The sequence below is a fragment of the Etheostoma cragini genome, chromosome 5 (assembly GCF_013103735.1).
Source record: "Etheostoma cragini isolate CJK2018 chromosome 5, CSU_Ecrag_1.0, whole genome shotgun sequence".
In the NCBI taxonomy this organism is placed as follows: Eukaryota; Metazoa; Chordata; class Actinopteri; order Perciformes; family Percidae; genus Etheostoma; species Etheostoma cragini.
In genome coordinates, this window is record NC_048411.1 from 13,943,383 (window position 1) to 13,966,388 (window position 23,006).

A 23,006-nucleotide genomic window follows, 5' to 3' on the forward strand; every position below is an offset into this window, starting at 1 on the left:
GGGGGTCCAACCCGTTACTAGCATGGGGTACCTAATAAAGTGGCCGGTGAGTGTAGATTTCCTGTCAAAAATTAAAGGTGGAGAAGCCCAAAAAAACTATTTCAAAAAAAGTTTATGGTGCTACTAAATTGTATTTTACAATATTGAGAAAGGGTTCTAATATTTAGTATACCAGAGATAAAGTAGATAAAGTAGTAGAAGCACCTCTCAGTATGTTAGAAAGATGAGTGTAAGTAGAGAAACGCACATGTTCCCTGTGGTATCTCCATTCATAATCTCAAACTAATGCTTCCATCTAGTGGACGAATTTAGGTATTGAAATTATTCACTGAATAAAAACATACTCTGACAAATCAAGACGCGTTGATTTCTATAAGGCAAGACAAATATATTTGTAAACGTAAAATAAAAAAGCACAAGGACGACATGTAAAACCCCACATGGCAGTATAAAAAGGCACACGCAAATAATATGCATAAAGAGTAAAGTAAAATAGAGGATATAAATGAGCTCACATTACAATAGAGAACAGAAGAATAAAGTAACTAGTAAGTAGTAGATATTTGAGCAGTAGGTACTGTAGTGGTGTGATCACTGTCGATGGGTGTGACGGTACCATTTCCCCAGTGGCCGTGAATGCAGCATGAGCCACCTTTTGACCAGCAGGTGGTGCAAGGTGCTAAATCTCCATCTCTTGTCCCGTTAATCATTTCACTTGAGAGTTCAGCGGCGGTTAGATTACACCAACACTTTGTTCAGGAGTCAAGCCAAAGAAGTGCACACCATGGGGATTGTCTGCCGCAAGTTACAGTTGGCGCATTAATTAAACTTTTGAAGACTGTTGTTCCTCATTTTGGCATTTTTGTCATTTAGCTAACGTTACACCGGCTATTTCATTCATTTCAATATATCCCGAGAGGCGCGGCTGGTTGCTGTAACAATTGTTTGTAGGTTGAAGTTATTTTCAGTTTAGACGAGTTCACAAGTGGAGGAAACGAGGCAAGATGTACAATGAAGAAACCGCAACTCTACACAAGCCACGTTATGGAAGTAAGTAAAAAAAAAAAATTCTAACGGCTTTCTCTCTTAGCATAGCGTTCACTCCTGTTTGCTTGGTTATGAGAGGCAGAGGATTAAAACGTTGGAAGCTAACGTAAGGTGCCTTCACGTGGATGTTTGATGACCAACAGGTGGTTCAGCAGCACCTGGCTGCTCCACTGAACAGCAGAATACCTAGCTAGGTGTAGCAATACCTGACAATATGGCAGTATCGAAACGAAATATAGTCAGAGAAGAACGAGAATGAACAAACTGTCAATAAAAGAGGGTTTTTGTGTGTAAAGGACTTACATCCTGGTTGTTAAGTTACAGCGATACCGTGGTAAGTTCAGGGTCCAAGTTGTATGTTGGGGCTTGGGGGTTGATAACGTCCCAAAAATTTTAACACGGGGCCTTTTTGAATTGTATTCAAAGTGCCAGCAAGTCCACCACAGTGATTATTCATCTATTTATTTAATGGCGGTGGCTAGTATAACAGCCTGTCCACACACGACATTTTGTCACAGGTTAACCATTAACCTGGGATTTTGTTGCTGTTGAGAAATAACGTACTCCATCAGTAGTCCTGTGTTAAGAATGTCACTGAGCTGATATGACAAAAACATCTAAAGTCTGCAAAATACTTCACTAAGTTAGTTAACTGTATCTTGTCACTGACTTCTGGGCATAGTGCAACTTTAAAAGATACCGTCAATCAATGATGTCATCAAAGCAATCTTTTTGCCTTTGAATTGTATCCCAACTCTGTCTCGCATGCAGAGGCCACCCTATCTTATGCTGTGTAGATGAATGATTTGCAACAATGCATCAAAAAGAGGTGTAAGTCAAGTGTAAGGTGGAGCACAAATATTGAGAAGTTTTTAGCAAAAACTCAGATAGTGTAGTCTCAGAAAAACAACAAGCGGCCTTTTAATTTGTTAGCCTTGTCATTGTGTGAAACAAGCCACATGAGTAACTGCAAGCGTTTTAACTTATAAGTTCTGCTATGGGACCAAAGCAAACTCATTCCCTGGACTTATTTTCAATAAATGTCCGACTAACCTTAGTTTATGGATTTTCCTATGAAATGAATCAACCCAAAAGCAAAAAAAAAAAACAGAAGGGTAGATGGAATAACCTTGCAGCTAAACAAAAGCACGAGACTTAATCATGGAGCCCATAACTCAGGTCCGGTGATCCTGTCACACACAAAGTTAACAAAGCCATCCTGAGGGTTAAATATAACGCTCAGTGCAAGAGTGCAGACAGGCTCTTCCAGGAAGTGTGCGAGTGAGTCAGTAGAGGTAGTGTGTAATGGCTGCACTGGGGCTGTTCTACCTCTGAGATGAGTGTTCATCCATGTCACAGCTGCACAGCTGGGCCACTGATCTATGGTTGGATGACCAGATACTGTGCTCATGAGGCGTTGGGGCATTTCACCCAATAGGCTGTAGCCTACACCCCATTTTGTGTGTTTTTTTTGTGTGTGTGTGTATATGTATGTGTTTAGCATGTGTTTCATCTCACACGTGAGTATTATGTCAAGCCTCTATTGAGACCTAGTGAACGTATGTCTATGCAGGTGGCTGATGAATAGGCAGAATTTAACCGAGAGCGCCTGAGAGGTTTAGAAGATTCAGGCTAGCCCCGTAGAGGCGAGCTTGAGTTGGATGTACTTTATATGCTTGTGTCTTGATGTCATGGACTCCAGATTGCAGTTCCAAAATCCATAAATAAGATATACAATTTACAGGGATAAAATGCTACAAAAAACATCCACTTAAATTAGAACTACAGATCTCCAACTGATGAATTGGACTATTATTAACAGCTGAATTACTTTATTATTTTAAACTGGCCTTGGCAGACAGTGGCGTGAAAGGCTAGAGTAATCTTTTGCCTTACCTCGTGGGCATTGGGATTAGACTGTGTAGGCTAATATATCAACTGGTTTAACGAGTTTAACTTCAGACCATCACAGAGTTAGCGGTAATATTGATATAATCCACATAGAGCCAATAGACTGACTCTGACTCATGTGGACACACAACGGTATGTGTATTTTTCAGTCTTACCTGATGTCCTACATACTAGTACACAATGTGAAACCTCAGCAGGCTGTAATCAAACCCAGGACGTGGTGCTTGGTCCAGTGGGAGAAAACTTGGTTTTAAAACGGAGTCCCCGGGTCGGAGATTGTCCCTTTTACTCATCCAGAAATAAAGAGATTTGATTGGATTAGAGCGGGGTAAGAAGCGTTGGGGGGGAAGAGATCTCATTAAGCTGCAGGTAAAGGTCAACTCTCAGCAGAAGTCCCTTGTCAGTCGGGCACCCCGCCACTTTGACAAGGCCACTCCATCTGCCTCAGACAAGAGTTCATTGGGGCATGGGATGTAGTACAGGTCTCAAAGGGGCATTCGAAATCTCAACTGTCAAAATAAGATCCCTTCAACTAAAACCATCTTTGGGATTTGGTTGTATTGTACCTAACCATCTTGCGTGTTTGTGTAGATGAATAAGATGGACGCGTACAATATCTAAATTGTTTACGTTTTTGTACTACTACACACACACACACACACACACACACACACACACACACACACACACACACACACAAAAGCTTCAGGCTCATTTGATGCTTTCTACAAATTTTTATGCGATTTTTGTGAACAGGTCATTTGCCATAGTGTGACATATATCAATATCATAAGATATACTTTTAAAATCATGATAGTCATTTTGCCCAGTCCTGCTGTAATCGGTGTGACCAATAACGAGCACACCGCACTAGTTTGTTGACTTATGAGAAACAATGGCCGTGACATAATTTTGAATTTGCATGCCTATTCCAGCCATTCAGGATGATGAGAGGCTGTCAGCGGAGGAGATGGATGAGAGGAGACGACAGAACATCGCCTACGAGTACCTGTGTCATCTGGAGGAGGCCAAACGGTAAGAGGGCAGGAGGAAGGGATGAAGGGAAGGAACCTTGACGATAAGAGGCCAAGGACTAAAGGCAATCACTTTCCTTTTTATTGTGTTTACTTTGTTACATCCCAGAGAGCTCAAAGGAATAGGCGGATTAGGTGTGTTCTTGGGTCACAGGTTAGGTTTGTTTAATATTTGATCATGTTGAACAGTTTTGTATACTAAGTCTGTTTTGTTTATTGAACATCGTTATGTAGATGTAAAAACAGCAGGGAGTGGTTGAGAAATGAAGTGGTGGAGAGCAAGGGATGGGAATATGATGGATACGGAAAGAAAGCAGTATGTAATTAAATTAAATCAGCATTCATGTGAGATGATGAGACCGAGCTGTAAGCATTCATAAGAACGTGCATGATTAAGATATGGGAGCTGCTGACTGAGTGGAAAGAGTGACTCTCTCTCTCTCTCTCTCTCTCTCTCTCTCTCTCTCTCTCTCTCTCTCTGTCCTAAATTGCTGAAATAATCAAATACATGTTTATTTTCATAGTAGGTTTAGTTTTGCTTCCAATTGCTTGCACTGCTTTTCACAAGATTCTTTCAAAATAGTTATTCTAGAGGCAGCGTTAACCTGATGAAAACTTTCTTGTGAGGTGCCTGAGCAAAACTAAAACCACTTCCTGTCTTCTTGACAAGGGCATCCATCGGAGCAGGAAGGAACAGAGAGTGTTATCATGCCTGTCTTTTGACACAATGTTTTTATGAAAATCTCACCCATTCGCATAAAGATTGATTTCCAGGATTTATAATTGATTTGTGAACCTACTGTAGCACTCTGTAGCCTAGTGGTAACTCAGCAATCGTGCTTCTTCTTGGGACATGCTTTGAGCGTGTGCAGCCTCTTTACATCAGCATTTCCTGACAGATTATTGTTTGACAACTGAACTTGCACTTTGACTCAGTAAAGACTATTTGATAACCTACCATATCTGCTTATGTCACAGGATTATAAGGGAATACAAGGGCAGGTAGGCTAGACTAATCACAGATTTAGTCACCTATAATAATCGGGCAATGCCTACATTATCACACATTTTTCTTTTTGTTGTGTGCTCAAAATCTTAAGTGGAAGACTAGCTCACCTGAGGCCGTTTAAGGAAACAGTTGCTTTAGAATCCGTCCCCAGGCAACCTCAAAATTACCGTTTTGTAACTCATACAAAACATGCTCACACTTTCACTTTCTAGCTTCGTGTTCCATCCAGCTGCTGCTAACCTCTCTACGCTCATGTCAGTAGTGGACTGGAACCTCTATTCTGGGAAAGGTGTCAAATTCGATTAGGATTAAGCCAGCTGCTGATGAAGGTGTCAACCTCAGAGAGCATAGGGTTAGGTTGTGCTCCCCAGGGTCAGGAGTCAGCACTCACTGAAACAAAGCAACTATGCAGAAGTAACTCTTTTAGTACACTTGACTTATGATCTTGCAAGAAACATAGTTTTATTATCCACCTATATTTTTGTTAACATTAGTAAAAATTTAAGAAGCGGCCAAGAAATGCTCCAGTGCATAATACAAAGACCCTAAACTCAAGCAGCTACATCAAATCAGCCATTGTTTATTTTATTACAGATCTACACCTGCACTTTTCCTACTGTAACATGTCATAAACTTCACCATGACAATTCAAAATTATGTCACGGCCATTGTTTCTCATAAGTCAACAAACTAGTGTGGTGTGCTCGTTATTGGTCACACCGATTACAGCAGGACTGGGCAAAATGACTATCATGATTTTAAAAGTATATCTTATGATATTGATATATGTCACACTATGGCAAATGACCTGTTCACAAAAATCGCATAAAAATTTGTAGAAAGCATCAAATGAGCCTGAAGCGTGTGCGTGTGCGTGTGTGTGTGTGTGTGTGTGTGTGTGTGTGAAGGATATTAGCATATTTCTTTTTTAGGCACACCCTACCCAACCACAATGCTAAATTTTCTCTGATTCAACTCAGGCACCCATGCAAACAAACTCATGACCAGCATGACTAAGCTACACGACGCAAGCCTTCAGAAGACACACTATGTAGTCTAAAATACTGTAGCTGAAAGCAAAGGAGTGTAGATCACTACTCATGTGTTGACCTGGGACACCTTTAAGTTCCAGAGCCCAGAAGGCTGTTTTGTTTTGCCCACAGATTGGACAATGGCAGGAAGGCCTGCTTTGGAGGGTTGTAAACAGGAGTGCTAGCCTGTCCTACTTCAGGAGACAAGTTCTCCCAACATTGTTTTAAGTACAGGAAGTGAAGTTTGACAGAAGAGCTCTCTTACCCCTGCAGGATGTTCCTTTTGACTATGTTCACGCCAAACAGAGATCCCTTTTGCCCCCTCACTTATCTTCACTATCATCTGCATTTGATCCTCCATTTATATGTGACTCCTATGGAGAAATGAAAGTAAAAATATAAGATACGTTTTCTTGATTTTGATTTGCATTACTTCTTACCCTGGTTGGGCTTAGCCACTCTATGTTGCGTATACATGTCTGGTTGTGTGAGCACACTTTTGTGTCTCTCCGTATCAGTTTCATAGTCATTTAGTGCCAAAGAGGCGTTTTCTGACATGCAACCTCATGTGCGCGTTAAGGGTTAACAGATATTGATATAATCTGCTTGATAGCCGGCCAAAAAATGCCTGCTTGATATAAATGACTGCTATTTTAAGTTTGACTAACAATTATTTTCTCAATTAATTACAGAATATTTTATATTTTGTATATAGTCCACAACCCCAAAGTATAAAATTCACTATAATGTATGTGACATTATCTACAATACATACCTAATGACTACGGAAGGCAGCATTTTTTTTGAATGCTTTTTTTTGCTTTATTATTTAATTAAACAATTGTAATTTTCTGTCACTCGACTTAACAAGTAATCACGTAATCGCTGCAGCTCTATTTAAGTTTACCCATCGCATGGCTAAAAACTCTTAATAAAGGGTTGGAGAGCCAGATAGTTATTTCTTGAACCCTATTCCCTAAACTTTATCTTTGGCCAGAGCCTGTAAACTAATGCATTCCTCACGTGGGAAGAAATTCCTTTTTATTATAAAGAAGCAGCTTATTTGGTTTTTTCTAATGTCAACCCCTTTTGGGATTGAGGAGAGGTGTAATAGCACAGCCAAATGCATTGGCAATCTGTACTCAATATTTTATAAAACACTGAAATAAGGTTCTTCTTGCATAATCTACAGCATCAGTTGATTGGTTTACAAGGATGCTTTATTCCCTGAAGGTGTCTAACCTACACTCTCCCTTGGGCTTGTGTTGACAGTGCATGATGTGTTGTGGTTGTCCTTCAATGTGCTGACACACATTTTGGAAGACTGAATCCTTTGAGCACCCACACGACCTTAATTAACTTAAACAAGATGTCTGTGTGCATGCATGTGGGAGGGAGAGCTTTATTGCTTACAGGCGAAAATGTAGAAGCTGCTTGTGTGAATGAACCAATAAACAAAAATAAGGAAGCTAAATCACTAAGCACAGTACACTGCCTTTTGGCAAAGGATGCAAAATGAGCAAAAAGGTAAAAAATTAACACGTAAGCGTATTGTTTTTTTTGGGTTGAATCACTCAAATAGAGGGGTGTCCATGTAGCTATAATAAAAATATGTTGTCACTTCCAGGCGGTAACATAATGTGTAACAGATTTTCAGACCATCATGATTCACCGTGCTCACAAATCATTTACTAGCTGTTGGGAATAGATTTTTCCTAACATCTCTGGAAATAGTCTAGCAGAGACGGCTAAGAAGCCACTCCTGAACCTTTCTAAGGGAATTGCATAAATTTAAAAGAAGGTCAACATTATTTTAACATACACCAGATATGCTCTATTCAAATGTGTCGAACATCGCTGGGATTATCCCACGTAGAGGTAAAAATCACCTTTTCTCTGAGAACAGTTGATTGTCTTAGAAAAGTTAGTTAAACAAGTTGCATCTTGATATCTTGACATGAGACTAGATATCGTAATGTGACACAATGTACAGTGGTGCTCATAAGTTTATGAACCCATGCTAAGTTGACTAAAAAGAGGACTTAAAAAAAACAAACATATTTTTAGAAATTAATTTTAATCACATACACTTCATCATACCATTGGCATGGGGTACTTTCCATAAAGGCAACCACAGTAGCGTTCCTCAGACACACCCCCAGACCCCGCTGGATGTTGAGCCTCTATTATCCAAACGCGAAAAATAATATCACGGAAAATGAATTCCTAAAAGATTGTTTATTCCTCCTTTTTAATCAACTTTAGCATGGCTTCCTAAACGTATGAGCATCACTGTAAGTGTTGTCTTTTCCTGGTTTTAAAGGCTGCATTACAGTAAAGTGCTGTCATTTTCTGAGTCTGCTGTATTTGCCTTTACCCACTTAGCCAGTATATCCACATTACTGTTGATTATTTAAAAAATGTAATTTGTGTAATTACTTTGTGAAAGCACCAATTGGCAAGCCTACAATATCGCCGCAATATCACTTTAAGGTATTTGGTCAAAAATATCATTTCATATTTTCTCCATGTCTCGTAGATTTGAAACTCATAAACCTTCACCAGTAATCACTGAGGCTTTAGACTACTGGAAGTAGTATTAAATATCTTGCTCACTCACTGTTAACCTCTTTTTACCTCACATTGTCCACTTAACAACCTAACCTTTTTCATGGTCCCAAAAATTGCAATTCCACAGCCCCCTTCCTAAAGCATGCTGGACTCAGTGTGGGTGCTGCCTGTAACAATGCCCAGTTCTCACATTGGCCTACATTGCTCTGTTTAACCCAAAAATATTTCAGTTAATTATAGAAACGTAATAATTAATAAATATTGTACATCTGGAGTTGGGTAGCCCTGTGTTATCCTTTAACACGCTGCATGCCATTTAATGGTACATGTTTATTATGTGTTTCAGGCTAAAGTTGAAATGCTCTTGTTATTTACACACACTACTCAGTGGACAGTGTCAGTGTCATCAGTATCTATAGTTGATCCCATAGACATTTGTTTAAAGGTCCCATGGCTTAAAAATGTCACTTTATGAGGTTAATATGCATTGATATGCGTTCCCCCAGTGGCTAGAAATGGTGAATGGTGTAAACCAAGCCCTGGGTATCCTGCTCTGCCTTTTAAGAAAATTAAAGCTCAGATCAGTCGATCTGGAATCTTGCTCCTTATGAGGTCATAAAGGGCAAGGTTACCTCCCCTTTCTCTGCTTTGCCTGCTCAGAGAATTGGGCCCACACATGAGAGAGAGACATAATTGCTTTCAAACAAGTAAAGTGGCAGTTGGTCAAGGCCACATCCTCAGCCTCCCCCCCCCCCCCCCCCCCCCCCCCCCCCCCCCCCCCCCCCCCCCCCCCCCCCCCCCCCCCCCCCCCCCCCCCCCCCCCCCCGCCTCAAAAGCTACAGACTTAGAAATGGCACGTCCTAAGGGAAGCTCATTGTGGGACTGGCTCTAGTAACTGTAATTCTGCACCAAGGCTGAATTATGGGAAAGAGACTTCAGATACAGGATTAGGAGACCACTAGGATCTATATAAAAGCATTCAAAGACCACCATGTCATGGGACCTTTTTTTTAAAGGTTGTATATTCACTAACTTTAAAATAAAATCATTCATACTGTATAACAGTGTGTATATATCTTAGACAAAGTTGTAATACGCTTTCCATACAGAGCTTTTTCCCCTCTGCTACTGTAATGTAGATGACATGAATAACAGCAAGACATTTGTTTTTAATCATATATTTGTGTTTTCTTGGCCTGTCTTTTAGAATTTGCTTGGATTGGAAGGGCAGCAGGTGTAGGGAAAGCCAATATTGACAGTAATTGAAACCTCATAAATCATGCAATTTATGAGGTGTCTGAACGCCTGAATGTAGTCACAACTGCATTCAGCCACCTCATAAATTGCACTGTACTCTATCATAAATCTTGGTGGCAGGGTAAACGGAGATGACAACCATAGAATGCTGCTTAGTATTATAGAGACGCTTGACATGTAAATGATCCTGGTGATTTCATTGGAAATCTAGTCCTCCTACAACCTCCTACTGTACATTCCTAATACTGTTGAGAGTAGTTTCTTCTCATCTTTATTCATATAAGGTAGTTGAGCAATAACAAAATGTTAGCCACTGCTCAGCGTAATGCCATGAACATGCCTGCTTAGATTTTAATTAGTAATTTATTCAGAATGTTATAACTTCTTTTGAAACCGGTTTCCACTGAGGTCAGTCGGTTTGAAAGAGTTGAACACTAGAGATGCTTATGAAAACCCTGTGCCTGCTGAAGTTGCTATTGTGTACTCTCAGATGGATGGAGGCCTGCCTAGAGGAGGACTTGCCTCCTACCACAGAACTGGAGGAGGGACTGAGGAATGGCGTCTACCTGGGCAAACTTGCCAACTTTTTTGCCCCCAAAATGGTGTCTGAGAAAAGGATCTACGACAGAGATCAGGCCCGCTTTAAGGTACACCTTCATCCATTTGCATTTATACTCCGTCTAGCTTCCCTCTTTAGGTAAGGTCATAGTTGTACTACATTTGAATTTCCACCAGCTTAAATTGTAGCAGACAGGAAGACTATTTCCAAGTCTTGAAGGCAATTCCTGACAGTTTTACACAGGAAAGGGAGAAAGGTGGCAGGCAAATGTAAGGGCCTACTACAAAAATGTCTGAGCAAAATGTTTAGCTTGACCTTGAGCTTGACGTTATTGATATTTGACAAATTGTTAACAAACCTTATCAGTACATAGGCTACACAGCCCAACAAATATTTTGGTAAACATAAATTAAATGTAAAAACATTACAAAAGCAATGACACGTTAATTTTATAATACTAATATATTGTGTGTTGTCCTTGTTTTTAAGCTGTATGTCGATCTGTGTATGTGCTTTGTACTAACAAGGAAAAGCCGGAGTCAAATTCCTTGTATGGCTTTTCACTTACTTGGCCATTAAAGCGGATTCTGATTCTATATTATTCTGGGAGTACACTGCTTTGATTAAGTTAAAATCTTTGTCATTCCACTGTGCTGTGAGGCTAGACTTACTCACACAAGCCAGTAGCTCAAATGACGATGACTGGGCTGTGTGTAGGCTTCGACTCTGCTGTTCATCTCTAATGCCCTGAACTCCATCTCCTTGTTAACGCTGTGGTTATCAAGGAGTGAGTCTGGCTGGTGGAGGTTATGTCACTGATCTTCCTCCAACATGGTGTAATCCGATACACGGCCAACATTTTCTTTTACTGTAAACAAACTACACGTTTGCATGCCACCCTTTTAACCTGTTAGGTCATGCGTCATGCCAGCGTTGTGTCCAATCAGTGCACATAAATTGGTGCATCCTTACTTTGTCAGGTTGTAGTGGTAGTTTTTAACAATTTCTCTGCACTTTCTCATAATAATATGGCTACATTTATTTGTCTTTGCTACTGTTTTTTTTATTTTTAGAGCAAAGGGCTGCACTTCAGACACACCGACAACACTGTGCAGTGGCTCAGAGCCATGGAGTCAGTAGGTCTACCCAAGGTAAGGGGCTCGCACAACAAACAAACCAAAAAAAACTGACAGAGAGGTCCTGTTCAAGTGATGCTTTGCAACAAAAAAGCCATCCCGTGTGTTCATTGGCTCAGGGTTAGTACGTAATCACTGATATCAGACATCTTAAAGCTACAACTAAGACAGAGTAGAATCCATCCCACCAGTAGATGTGGGATGGTGCCCTGAGTAGATTACTTACTTACTCACTCACTCACTCACTCACTCACTCACTCACTCACTCACTCACTCACACTTCATCCAACTGTAAGAATGTAAGATGAAATTGTAACTGTATCAACCTCATGAGATGACACAAAATACTTCACTGAGGTGCGGCCCTTTTAGGATCATCTTCATAGTAATTTATTTAGTAGTTCTTTATGTATAGCCTTTTTCAGAATTGTCACTCGTAACATAACATAACCTTATCCATAGGTTTCTCTATTATACCATCCATGTTCTTGAGCAAAACCATGCTGTTGATAGCATTACTCAGCTGTGCTGTGACACTATTTATAAAAAAAAAAAAAAAAAAGAAAAAAAAAACTGGGCCCAGTGTTTTGGAAACAGTGTCCTCTTTTGTAGTAAATATGTGTATGATGTCACATATTTGTAAAGAAAGGCTAGCCAAGTTTTTGGGGATTAAGTAAATATCTGTAAGATGACTATATGGGGGAAAAGGTGGACAACCAAACATGTACAACAAAGGGGCAGATAAACATAAGCACCAATAAAATTAAAGGCAGGTCAACTCAATTGCACTGCAATAAATACTACACCTGTGAAGCTCGTGACCCGTAGTATTGTGGAACTGATGCCAGTGACTGGTGGTGAACTCTGTGGTAATGAAAATGATGTGCTTCAGAAAGGTAGCATTTATTGACGTGCTAGAATTGCATTATATTTTACAGCTATTATTATTATTATTATTATTGTTATTATTATCATGATTATGTCCACCCCTTGCAATTTGTCATGGATCTACAGGTTAAAATGTATTGAAACATTGTTATGGACATTGTGCTCCTGTTTGGCTGCAGCAGAATAAAGAGTGTCAGCACCCCGATAAAAGAAGAGCGACTAATATATAGAGTGGTTTCTGCTTTCAGATTTTCTATCCCGAAACGACAGATGTGTACGATCGCAAAAACATGCCTAAGGTGGTGTACTGCATACACGCGCTGAGGTAAGAATACAAGGGTTCAAAAACAGTGACTTTTCACTTTACAGTTTTCATACATTTCCCGATGGCAGGGTACACACCTGAATGTTGCGTGCAATTTCTCTTCCAAGATATAAAGTTAGTTAGTTAGTTAGTTAGTTAGTTAGTTAGTTAGAATTAAACTATGAGTTAATTGGAGGTTTAGATTTAGCAAGAATTACAGTTATGTTGTAGTAAATGTTGACTTTTTAGTTCACTCATACTCTTTGTCACTGACGGGCTAATTTTTTATAATTTACTTTCATTCGATGGTTATGGCAGACAATGTCACACTCTTCGGTTTGACAGGTTTGAGGTTTGAGTGGTTGTTTTGCCATCCAGACACTAGTGTAGTCAAGTTACATAATTTAAGGACAGCTCAAATGTAGGATGTCTGAGACTGCTTACACTAACATTTGTATTACTGTACCACTGCACCAGTGGCCTCTTTTTGTTCCCATTAAGTTCAACCTCTAATTTAAATGCTGAGAACAAAATGGTACTTAGTAAGTGATATGAAACTGGAACTGGAAAATGTTATTTCTACTTGGGTATGGCAGCGTGCTTCTTGTTAAATACAGACCTTTTTTTAATGTTTTTTTCTAAGTAGATCACAGCCATATTATTCTCTACAGCAACATGCATTTAACTATGGGCAACTATTGCAGCAATGTTATTTTCTAGATTCCAACTTTTTTTATCTTTATTAGACACTTTTGATGAGCATAAACACTACCTGGACACTGCTTTGTTAAACATCTATACTGCATGTAGTAAGGGGCTTTCTGGCAAATTGTGGTGTTTCAGTGCTCAACTCCTTACATGTAGTCTCATCACAAAGGGTATGTTCTTTGTCATGGTTTGTGAAAAATATTGCAAAACTGCAACAGAAACGTTTGTGGTCTGACTATAACGTGGTTGGCTGGAGAATTTCAACTTCAGGCCCTAGTTTTTTTTAGTTGAGGTGACTTTGAATGAACTGAAGGGTAAATTTTATCTATCTGACCTGTAGAGTTAAACACAAATTTAGGGAGTGGGTATGTGAGCTGCTTGGATTATTTTCTTTGTTGTAGTGTTTCAGTCGGGTCCTGGGAGAATTGGTTTACTTCCCTCCTTATGCACACACGTGCTTTTCCTTCCTGCTAGTCCAGCTTGCGTCCCACAAGGACCCAGTGAATACTCTGCTTCCCTCGATACAAACAAATGCAGGAATGGAGGCAAAGCACCGGATGCTCCTGCACATTTAGTGTGGGGGGAATTTGAAATGGGGAAACATTTTAAAACCTTTTTGACAAAGTGGTGGCGGTGTAGGGTTTAATTTGTTGTCTAAAAGGAAGTGGACAACATGAAAATAAACAAGGGGAATCCGCAGAGAGCTAGTTGCTCCAAGCTAGTCAGCTGGTTGTCAGTAACTACTGTGGCTTGTAAGCAGCCACCTTCATTAATCCTGATCAGCTGTTACTATGTGTTTATTCCAGACTGAATCAGCTGCCTGCATGTTAAAACATTACCCTTTCGTAAGTGGAGTATAGATAGTTGTCTAAAAACCTCTGCGTCCCAAGGACAGAGTGCATTTCTTGTTTACCTTCTCACACACACACACACACACACACACACACACTGCGACTAAAGGGCAGAATAAGCAGCTAGTATAGCTGCTCCATTCCAAGCTGTGCTGATGCCAGACCTGCCTTTAAATATCTATAATTCATTATCACTTATCAGGTACCCGCGGGAAGATGAAAGTTTTATGAAGTTTCCAACCACATGCTTGTTGATTTCAATGCTCAGTGGTGGACTGAGCCAGCTGCCTGCTGTCAGTACCTGCTTGTTGTAATGTGAGTCAACATTACCCCCCTGTGGTGTAAGTTTGACATGGGTGGAAACTAAAGGCCATCAGGAGCAACAATACTGAGTTTTCAAAACACTCGAGTTTTAGTTTCATGATTATCGGACTGTACAATATCAGAATGTTCCAAGCTTCTCAGTGCTTCCTTGTCCTTTTGTCTGTAAATTTTGCGGTCTAAATCTTATGGTTTATTTCAGTTTGTACCTGTACAAACTGGGCATTGCACCACAGATCCAGGACCTGCTGGGGAAAGTGGCCTTCACAGGTAACAGGAAATGAGCTTCTCCTGAAATCTTTGCATAGCATGAAAGCGCAAACGTTAAATAGAATGTGGCTAAATGCAACTGTTACTGTAGAAAAATAGAAGAAACAATGAAGTTATCAATTCCCTTATTAAATGAAGGATAAATGGTCCCTCAGGGCTTTTTGAAACACTTATGTGCACGCACCTAGTTGTGCACCTGCATGCATTCATTTAATAAGAATTCTCTTAGTGTGGGAGGAGTGTAAAATACACAAATTAATGTCATGTTCTCTCAAGCATGTAGGATTTAATGACTGTTTGTATAAACATTTGGGATTGTAAACGTCTGTGATTTAGATGTTTGAATTATCCAAAATTTCAGTTCATAAAAATACCCAAACACACAAATGACCAAGCTTCAAAGCTTTTGACATTTGATTGTCCTGAGTAAGCCTGAGGGTTTACTCACATGGGTTTTGGGGGATTTTTTAGTGTTTTTTTTCAATCAATTCTAAACAGTCCCTCCCCCCCCCCCCCCTTTAACTAACTTTAATTGAACTTTTGGGAAAATGTGTTTGAGGATTGACACAGTTAGCATGGTGATGAACACGTCTGATCATCAGAAAAACTGCATTGCATACAGTTTTGAAAAATAAACAAAACATTTACAGTTGAATGGCTTTGAAAATCATGTTGTTCAGTCATTGCCAAACAAAAAAATAAAGCAATTCATGCAGTATATGTGAGCCTTTGTTATGCTATGCTATGTAACACCACAATGCCCCCTGCAATTACTTTATATCTGTCTGTCTTTTAGAGGAAGAGATCAGTAACATGAGGAGTGAGCTGGAAAAGTATGGCATTCAAATGCCAGCTTTCAGTAAGATTGGAGGAATCCTAGCCAATGAGCTTTCAGTAGATGAAGCTGCCTGTAAGTCCTCTGACGTACGCACTAAATCTGTGATTAATTTTGTGTTGTTTGGCCAACACTAAAATGTTCTCTCTCTGTTGTTCTCAGTGCATGCTGCTGTAATTGCCATAAATGAGGCGGTCGACAAGGGTCAGACGTCTGTGACAATGGGAGCCCTGAATAATCCTAACGCAATGCTGAGGAATACCCAGGAAGCTCTAGCCCAAGACTACCAGGACACACTGAGCCAGGCCAAGGCTCGTAAGCAAGATCAATCGTCAGGGAGGGTGAGAAGCCTAACAAACACTTCAGTGACTACCTATGTCTCAGTGGCATTGTTTATTTGTATATTTATGTTTGGTTCATTAATGGCTTTTATTCCTATATAGAAGGATTGATTAGAGTTTTGCTGTCTTTGTAACAAAGTTTTAGTTTGTCAATTGGTGAGCAAGAGAGCAAGCAGACAAGAGACAGTCAGATATTCAGTTACATAAATGTAATTTAAACAGTGACATTAAATCACTTATACAAAAAAAAAAACACATGACTCCACTTATGATAATGTATGCAATGTCATGCTTGTATTCACCCATAGTGAGAACAGGGTTGCAAAGTCTGTTCTAACAGCGTGTGTTGATGTATTAAGGTTGACAACAAGCAGCTTTGGACTTCTGTGTTGATCTGAATATGGTGTCGATGAAATGACAAAATAGAAGAATATAAAACATGAAGATCAAATTTGAGTGATGCACATAATTTAAACTTGAGTGTTGTTCTGAACCAATGTTTCTGACTGTAGTGGCATGTACTGACAACTACAACAACTGAAGAGATATCTACACTGAGGTTTGAAAGGGTTTGCCTACATTGACTGACTCCACAAGCCTTTGCCAGCACATTCCAGTGGCTGCATTGTCAGCTAAACTTAACCAAACACAAACCCTTTACACCATCCAGCATCTTAACTCCCGTTCTCTTTACAAATACTGTACAAACGAGCCGTTCACTTCCACTAATGGCTGAAATGTGATATGTAAAATATGCAACTTCATCAGTATGAGTGGGGGAATAATGTATGTGACCAGGAATGAATTACAAATGCTATTTGAAACTAATGGAAAATATACATACAGTGTATATACTTATATCTTTATTTTTCTTTGACTCCTTCAATTAGCGTGCCTCGATTGCTACAGAAGAAAGAGATGTTTATGAAGAGCTGCTGACTCACCAGGAGATCCAGGGCTGCGTTGACCTAGTCAACAGTAAGGACTTTTCCTCCCACATGACACTTACTACTTTCTCCCAAAATGCTGTCAAGGAACATGAATGCATTTCTTTTTGCATGGATAAAACGCCTCCTTGTACCGCACTGGTGCAGTTGATGCATATGTAGAAATTATATAAAATTGGGTTGTTTCAGTCTCAGTTCTTATCTGAAAGACTTTGGAAGGAAAACCTATTTTCCCTAAATTACGTGTCTTGGTTTTTCCTGTCTCCAGCCCAGGAAGCAGAAAGGCAGGTGAATCAAGCGGTGTCGGCCCAGGATGAGGCTGCTCTGTTGGCGGCACTTAGGCTAGAAGCTCTGGCCCTGCTGGGTGTTGAGGAGTCAAACTGTCGCTGGTACCTGGAGCATTTTACCACCTACTGCCAACATAAATCCAAGGTATACTGATTTGTTTCCAACTCCGCGCCTTAAGAGCCAGAGCACCTCTGATTTCTTTCTTTTTTTTTCTTCTTTTTTTCTCCCTCATTCATTTGTTGAGGGTATACAATAAATAAGCCTGTGTACAATAATAGAATGACCAAAAGCAGGACTTGGGGGAGGGCATAGTTGAAATTCACTGTGTTGGCAGCTTACAGACCGCAGTACATATTAATTGACTCAGAGAAAAGTGTTTAAAGAAGTCTGTGGAATAGGAACAAATCGCACACATTTGCAGTATTGGCTTTCTAAACTGGACATTTTTCTGTATTTCAATTAATTGATGGAAAAGACAAAGTACTGCTGAGAGCAGACAGCACTTTACTGGCGGAACTGTGGCTGCGTTCACTACTCAGGCAGTGAATACACTGGCTGTATTTGAAATGTTCTACTATACTAGCAGTATTACCTATCTGAGCAAAATGTAGTATGCAGTATGCATAAAAATCATAACCTGCGGTTTGCCCAAAATACCCAGCTGTTGTAGAAAAGAAAGGAAATAAAAACTCCACATCTTCAGGGAAAAACTAATCGACCATCGTAACTTCAGTTGGAATGGACACCAACAGACACTTTGCCCTCCACGGCCCTGCTTTAAAACATGCTGAGTAATCATGGGATCTTAGTGGTATCTCTGTAGTGTACTCTTATCTTTGTGTTGCAGGACGGAGGCAGGGCCGTGATGGGGGACAAAGAAGAGATTCAGAGAGTTGTCAGCTCTTGTAATGACTTTGCTGAGGCAGAGAAACGAAGTGAGCACATTTTTCACTTACCATAGATGTTTATTAACACATAAGTACTGGTCAGTTGAAAATCACATATGTCAAAAGCACTAGCAAGCGTCTCACAGCACACATGTAGAGTCTGTTTCATTGCACAGTACAGTTCATGATACAACTTTAATGTGGGGTTTCCAAAGGCATTTCAACATATAATTTTTGGACAAAGAAGAAAAATGTAATTTTAACACTGACATGCCTTGCCTTGGGTAATCGGCAAAACATGACTCTCTGTGATAATTTTCTTGACCAGAACTCAAGGCAGTTGCAGGGATCAATACAGCCATTCGTCTTGGCAATGCAGTGGAGACTGCAGTGGAGCTCATGAACCCTGAGGCACAACTTCCAATTGTCTACCAAACTGCTGCCAACCTCTATCAGACTGAGCTTTTCAGTTTGCAGCTACAAGGGGGACGGGTGAGACATCATATTTGCTGTTTTGTATCTTCAACATGTGTGGACCCACATGCTGATACAGTATACGGGAGGTCAATGTTATACGTGTACTGCAGTTAAATTTCGCTTCATGCATGTGACTCAGAACATTTGCTGTATGTTTTTAGTCTGGCTTGAGCCACGAGGAGCTGAGTGTAGCTGTTGAGATGCTGTCAGCTGTAGCAGTGCTGAATGAGGTGCTGGACACCAAAGAACCCCAGGCTGTGATTGAGCAACTAACGGACTCCCCTCTGGGCTTCACCAACATGGACCAAGACAACCTAAACAGGTAAAATGGCTGAGTTGTTCTCTAGTTAACCTTAGACCCAGAATCGCCCTGCTGTCACCTCTATTGACGCTAGGTGGTGAGTTTGTTCTCTTTGATCATTACTGTTTTGATCTTTCTTCAACTGTGTCTCATTGAAGTTGAAGTATGGCAGTACATTATGCAATGAGAAGCAACAAATGAATTTGATTTAAAAAGTTACATGTCTTAAAGGTCCCATGACATGTCCACGTGACTAATGCTGTATCTAAAGTCTCTTTCCCATAATTAAGCCTTGGTGCAGAATTACAGCAACTAGAGCCAGTCCCACAATGAGCTTTCCTTAGCATGTGCCATTTCTGAGTCTGCAGCTTTTGAGGAGGAGAGGGGGAGAATGGGGGCAAGGTGGAGGCTGGGGGTGTGGCCTTGACCAACTGCCACTTTGCTTGTCTAAAAGCCATTATGTCTCTCTCTCATGGGCGGGCCAAATTCTCGGGGTGGGAAAAAGCAGAGAAAGGGGAGGTAACCTTGCCCCTTATGACCTCACAGGGGCAAGATTCCAGATTGGCCCATCTAAGCTTTCATTTTCTCAAAGGCAGAGCAGGATACGCAGGCCTCGGTTTACACCTATCACCATTTCTAGCCACTGGGGGAGTATGTTACAATTTCATGTCATGGACCTTTAAGGTTAGATACACTCCTACACTCCACCGTAGGTATTTCTCCACTTTTACTTCGCTAACACTAGCAAGGGCTGATGTGTTGTGGTCCATTAAATGTCATGAAACGTTGTCAAACTTCTCCATGGACCTCTCCCTCAGGTATGCTGACACTCTTATCAAACTACGAGGCAAGGAACTTGCCGAGGGTCAAGAGTTCCTCACCTGGAATGATGTTCAGAAATGCATCGACACAGTCAACATTCAGGTCCACGAGGAGCATGAACGTAAGAAAGTCTTGAATATTTCTGTTAATTTTTAACGTTGTATAGCTTGTGGATGTTGAAGTCTTTTAAGCCATCCGTTGCAAACCTTGGAAGAGTTTTTTTTTTTTTGCCACATAAATAACATTGCCTGATCAAGTGTCAAATGGTTCTTGTCTTTTACTTCCAGGCATCATAGCTATAGCTGAGATCAATGAGGCACTCAACTCCGGTGATCATCAGCAGACACTGGCGGCCCTGCTACTGCCTACGGCCAAGTTGACAGGGGTGAACCCAGCCACTGCCAAACACTACCGTGATGTTCTACAATATACAAAGCAACTAATCTGCCAGGTATTATAAGATGTAGATGTATAAAGCATTTATTAAAATGTCCGTCTGCCTCTCACATCCTCAAATTGGAAAATATGAAAAACAAAACCTTAATTGGTGAATAAACCAATGTCAGAACTCATTCTAATCATTAGTTATATTGGATTTGCACAGCAGGCTCGCATCCCTGACATGGCTCTATTTTACATTACTTCATCTTTATGAACATGAATAGCTTAATGTTGATCTATAACTTTAATGTACATATGTACATGTAATTAAAAACTGGGATTATTTATTACTGACTTTTAACAAGTCAGAGTAAATATTTTTGTAAACGGTTTCCTAATCTGACGTTTGGCTGGGTTGACATGATAGGCTTGTATATTCACCGTCTAAATGTTCCCTCACATTCCCAAAACTTCAGAGCTTGGTGTTGTTTTGGAGACTGCTGTATCACCATGTTAAATTCACAGTTTTCACTTTCATATCGTTTTATCTGGGATTGTGCTTCCTTGCCGGCTCCTAACAACTGTTCAGCAAAGAGAAGTGTTTTCTGTGCAAACGTATCCAGTCTCACGTCATAACATTTGACCTCTGAGGTTTCCCACGGAGGGAAATGAATTGTAGTTCTGAGGCTGCCATCTTTGAAATGAGCATACACAGGAAGGGATCCAGACAACTGTGGAAGCAGCACAGACACACCGCAACTCTGTAGTATCCATACAATCTGTCATCCCCACCGGAAAACAGGCGGATGTAGTGGGCGATGTGTAGGATCCCACTTGGCAGAAAACACACCGCAAAGATGATAAAAACTAGAGTGCTGACCCTGATAAAAGGTTTCCAGTCACAACGAGATTGCCCTAGGTGATATACTACTGCCACGTGGGCATAGATGCAAATCAGAAAGGGCAATATGAAGCCCAGACAAACCATCATCAGCCTGTATGGCACCAGCGCGGAATGGGATCTTTCATCTAGGGGAAGTACATCATGGCAGGTGGTGACTCCCAGCTGGGTAACGTGGTAGCTCTGCCTGACCAGGAGCTCAGGCACAATAACAGCGCTGAACAGGAACCAGACAACCAAGCACGTCCACACTGTCAGCGTAGTCTTAGACAGCCTTCTGTACAAAAACGGTTTGACCACAGCCAGGTAGCGCTTCACACTGATGCAAGCTATAGTCTGAGCTGAACTATAAACATTGCCATAAAACAAGGCTGTGATAAACCGGCAGGCGATTTCCCCAAATATCCAATTATTCCCGTTGAGGTGGTAGTGAACACGCAGCGCCAGAGAAAGCAGCAGCAGCAGGTCGGACAAGGCCAGGTTCAGGTGAAGAACTACTGTGGACGAGGAATTTGTTTTGAGTCTGAGGAAGGTCAGAATGTAGACGTTGGATGGGATACCCACCAGCATAGCCAGGATGTATGATGAAGGTATGACCCTGGTGCTGAGGACCCCGGTGGTATAGTCCGTCACTGGGTCCTCCGAGTTGACATACAGCCAAGGGTTTGTGCTGGGATCGAGCTGGTTTGTTTGATTGTGTGTGTACAGCCTCCCCCTGAAAGTTTTTGGAATCACGCCAGGTGGCATAATAATTTTGGTCCTATTTCCTTTAAGTGGGTAGAAAAACAATGTTTTCGGAATTAAAGCAAATTTAGTTTTATAATAAAAGTACATTTGAAACCATGTTAAAACAGAAATTGTAGTTAATCCCGCTATCTGTTGTCTGTCATTTAAAGATTTTCTAGTTTTATATCATTTTTATTTTTGCAAAGAAAACATTTCTATCATAAAATAATGCATCAATAAATATTTTTTATCATGTTTTATTGTGTTTACAGCTGTACTAAAATAGTTAAACCTGTGTTTAACTTAGGGTTGGGAAATCAACCCTTAACCAAAAAGTTGAATGTTTTAAGTATAGATAGATTATTTTGGATCCTGGCTTCAAAAATGAATGCATTTATCCTTTTGGTAAACTTATAGTAAATAATACACTTACCATCATGCTGAATTGTCTGGACTGCCATCAAACAAATGAGTAGTCCTGGCACAAGGTCGGCCATTTCACCCTCCCGTCTGTGCCCCAGAGTTTTAAAGATCCTCTTGTCTTCACCCCTCTTACTTTTGCTTCTGTTCAGTAAATATAGGAGTTCTCCATCTGCGAAATTTGCTGTTTTTCATTACTGCAGCGCAAAAGTAGAACTGAGAACGGTCTGTACTCAAGCCTAGCCTCCCGCTAGTGTACTGTATGTGGAGCACTTGCCTGTTTGTACGGTGCAGTGAGCACGTTTCCTGTCCAAGCTTGAAAACTGAATTCCCTTCTGCCTGCGTCAGTAACTCACCGCTGACTCACTGGGGTGGGAGGACACTGTTCACAGCTGTGATTCCTATCAAATCCCACTGATTAGTGGTACAATAATTATTTCAATGTAGTTAGCTTATTTTGGTTTGCAGAAGTCACGTATGTTTTGGGATATTGTAAGATTCTGCATCAGTGTGAACCGATTTTCTAACACTATCATTTCGTACAGTAATTAGATCATGGATGTGTTATAATAATAATTGTACTGTGATTCACATAACTGTGTTTGGCAGCAGGACTGACCCTGCCACAGGAAAGCATTAGTCAGATGCAGATATAAACAAGAAAGCTGCGTTTATTCTGTTCAGTGTGTTTTTAATGGTGACTTCCTTCCTGTTAGCCCTGTGGTCAGACCCGGTCCGCTTCAGAGTTCTCTAAAATTAGCCTGAGAAGCAATACAGCAGTCA

General features: G+C 40.6%; 2 protein-coding genes across 3 annotated transcripts in view; one reads left to right on the forward strand and one right to left on the reverse strand.

Annotated features, from left to right (window-relative positions):
* Positions 1–708: 708 nt before the first annotated feature.
* Positions 709–23,006, forward strand: part of iqgap2 (IQ motif containing GTPase activating protein 2) — a 34,843-nt gene continuing 12,545 nt past the window's right edge. For both annotated transcript variants that reach the window (XM_034872489.1, XM_034872490.1), the window contains exons 1-15: positions 709–1,050; positions 3,894–3,993; positions 10,351–10,507; positions 11,493–11,570; positions 12,692–12,768; positions 14,830–14,897; positions 15,694–15,807; positions 15,895–16,073; positions 16,964–17,051; positions 17,289–17,452; positions 18,156–18,243; positions 18,524–18,687; positions 18,834–18,994; positions 19,792–19,916; positions 20,083–20,246. In XM_034872489.1, the coding sequence (XP_034728380.1) occupies positions 1,005–1,050; positions 3,894–3,993; positions 10,351–10,507; positions 11,493–11,570; positions 12,692–12,768; positions 14,830–14,897; positions 15,694–15,807; positions 15,895–16,073; positions 16,964–17,051; positions 17,289–17,452; positions 18,156–18,243; positions 18,524–18,687; positions 18,834–18,994; positions 19,792–19,916; positions 20,083–20,246 (1,773 nt within the window). In that variant the 5' untranslated portion in view covers positions 709–1,004. The remainder of the gene's footprint in view (positions 1,051–3,893; positions 3,994–10,350; positions 10,508–11,492; positions 11,571–12,691; positions 12,769–14,829; positions 14,898–15,693; positions 15,808–15,894; positions 16,074–16,963; positions 17,052–17,288; positions 17,453–18,155; positions 18,244–18,523; positions 18,688–18,833; positions 18,995–19,791; positions 19,917–20,082; positions 20,247–23,006) is intronic.
* f2rl2 (coagulation factor II (thrombin) receptor-like 2) lies at positions 20,559–22,516 on the reverse strand. The gene is made up of 2 exons (XM_034872591.1): positions 22,237–22,516; positions 20,559–21,844 (listed from the first exon to the last, which is right to left on the reverse strand). Exons 1-2 carry the CDS (start codon positions 22,298–22,300, stop codon positions 20,802–20,804), a joined length of 1,107 nt encoding a protein of 368 aa, XP_034728482.1. The 5' UTR covers positions 22,301–22,516; the 3' UTR covers positions 20,559–20,801.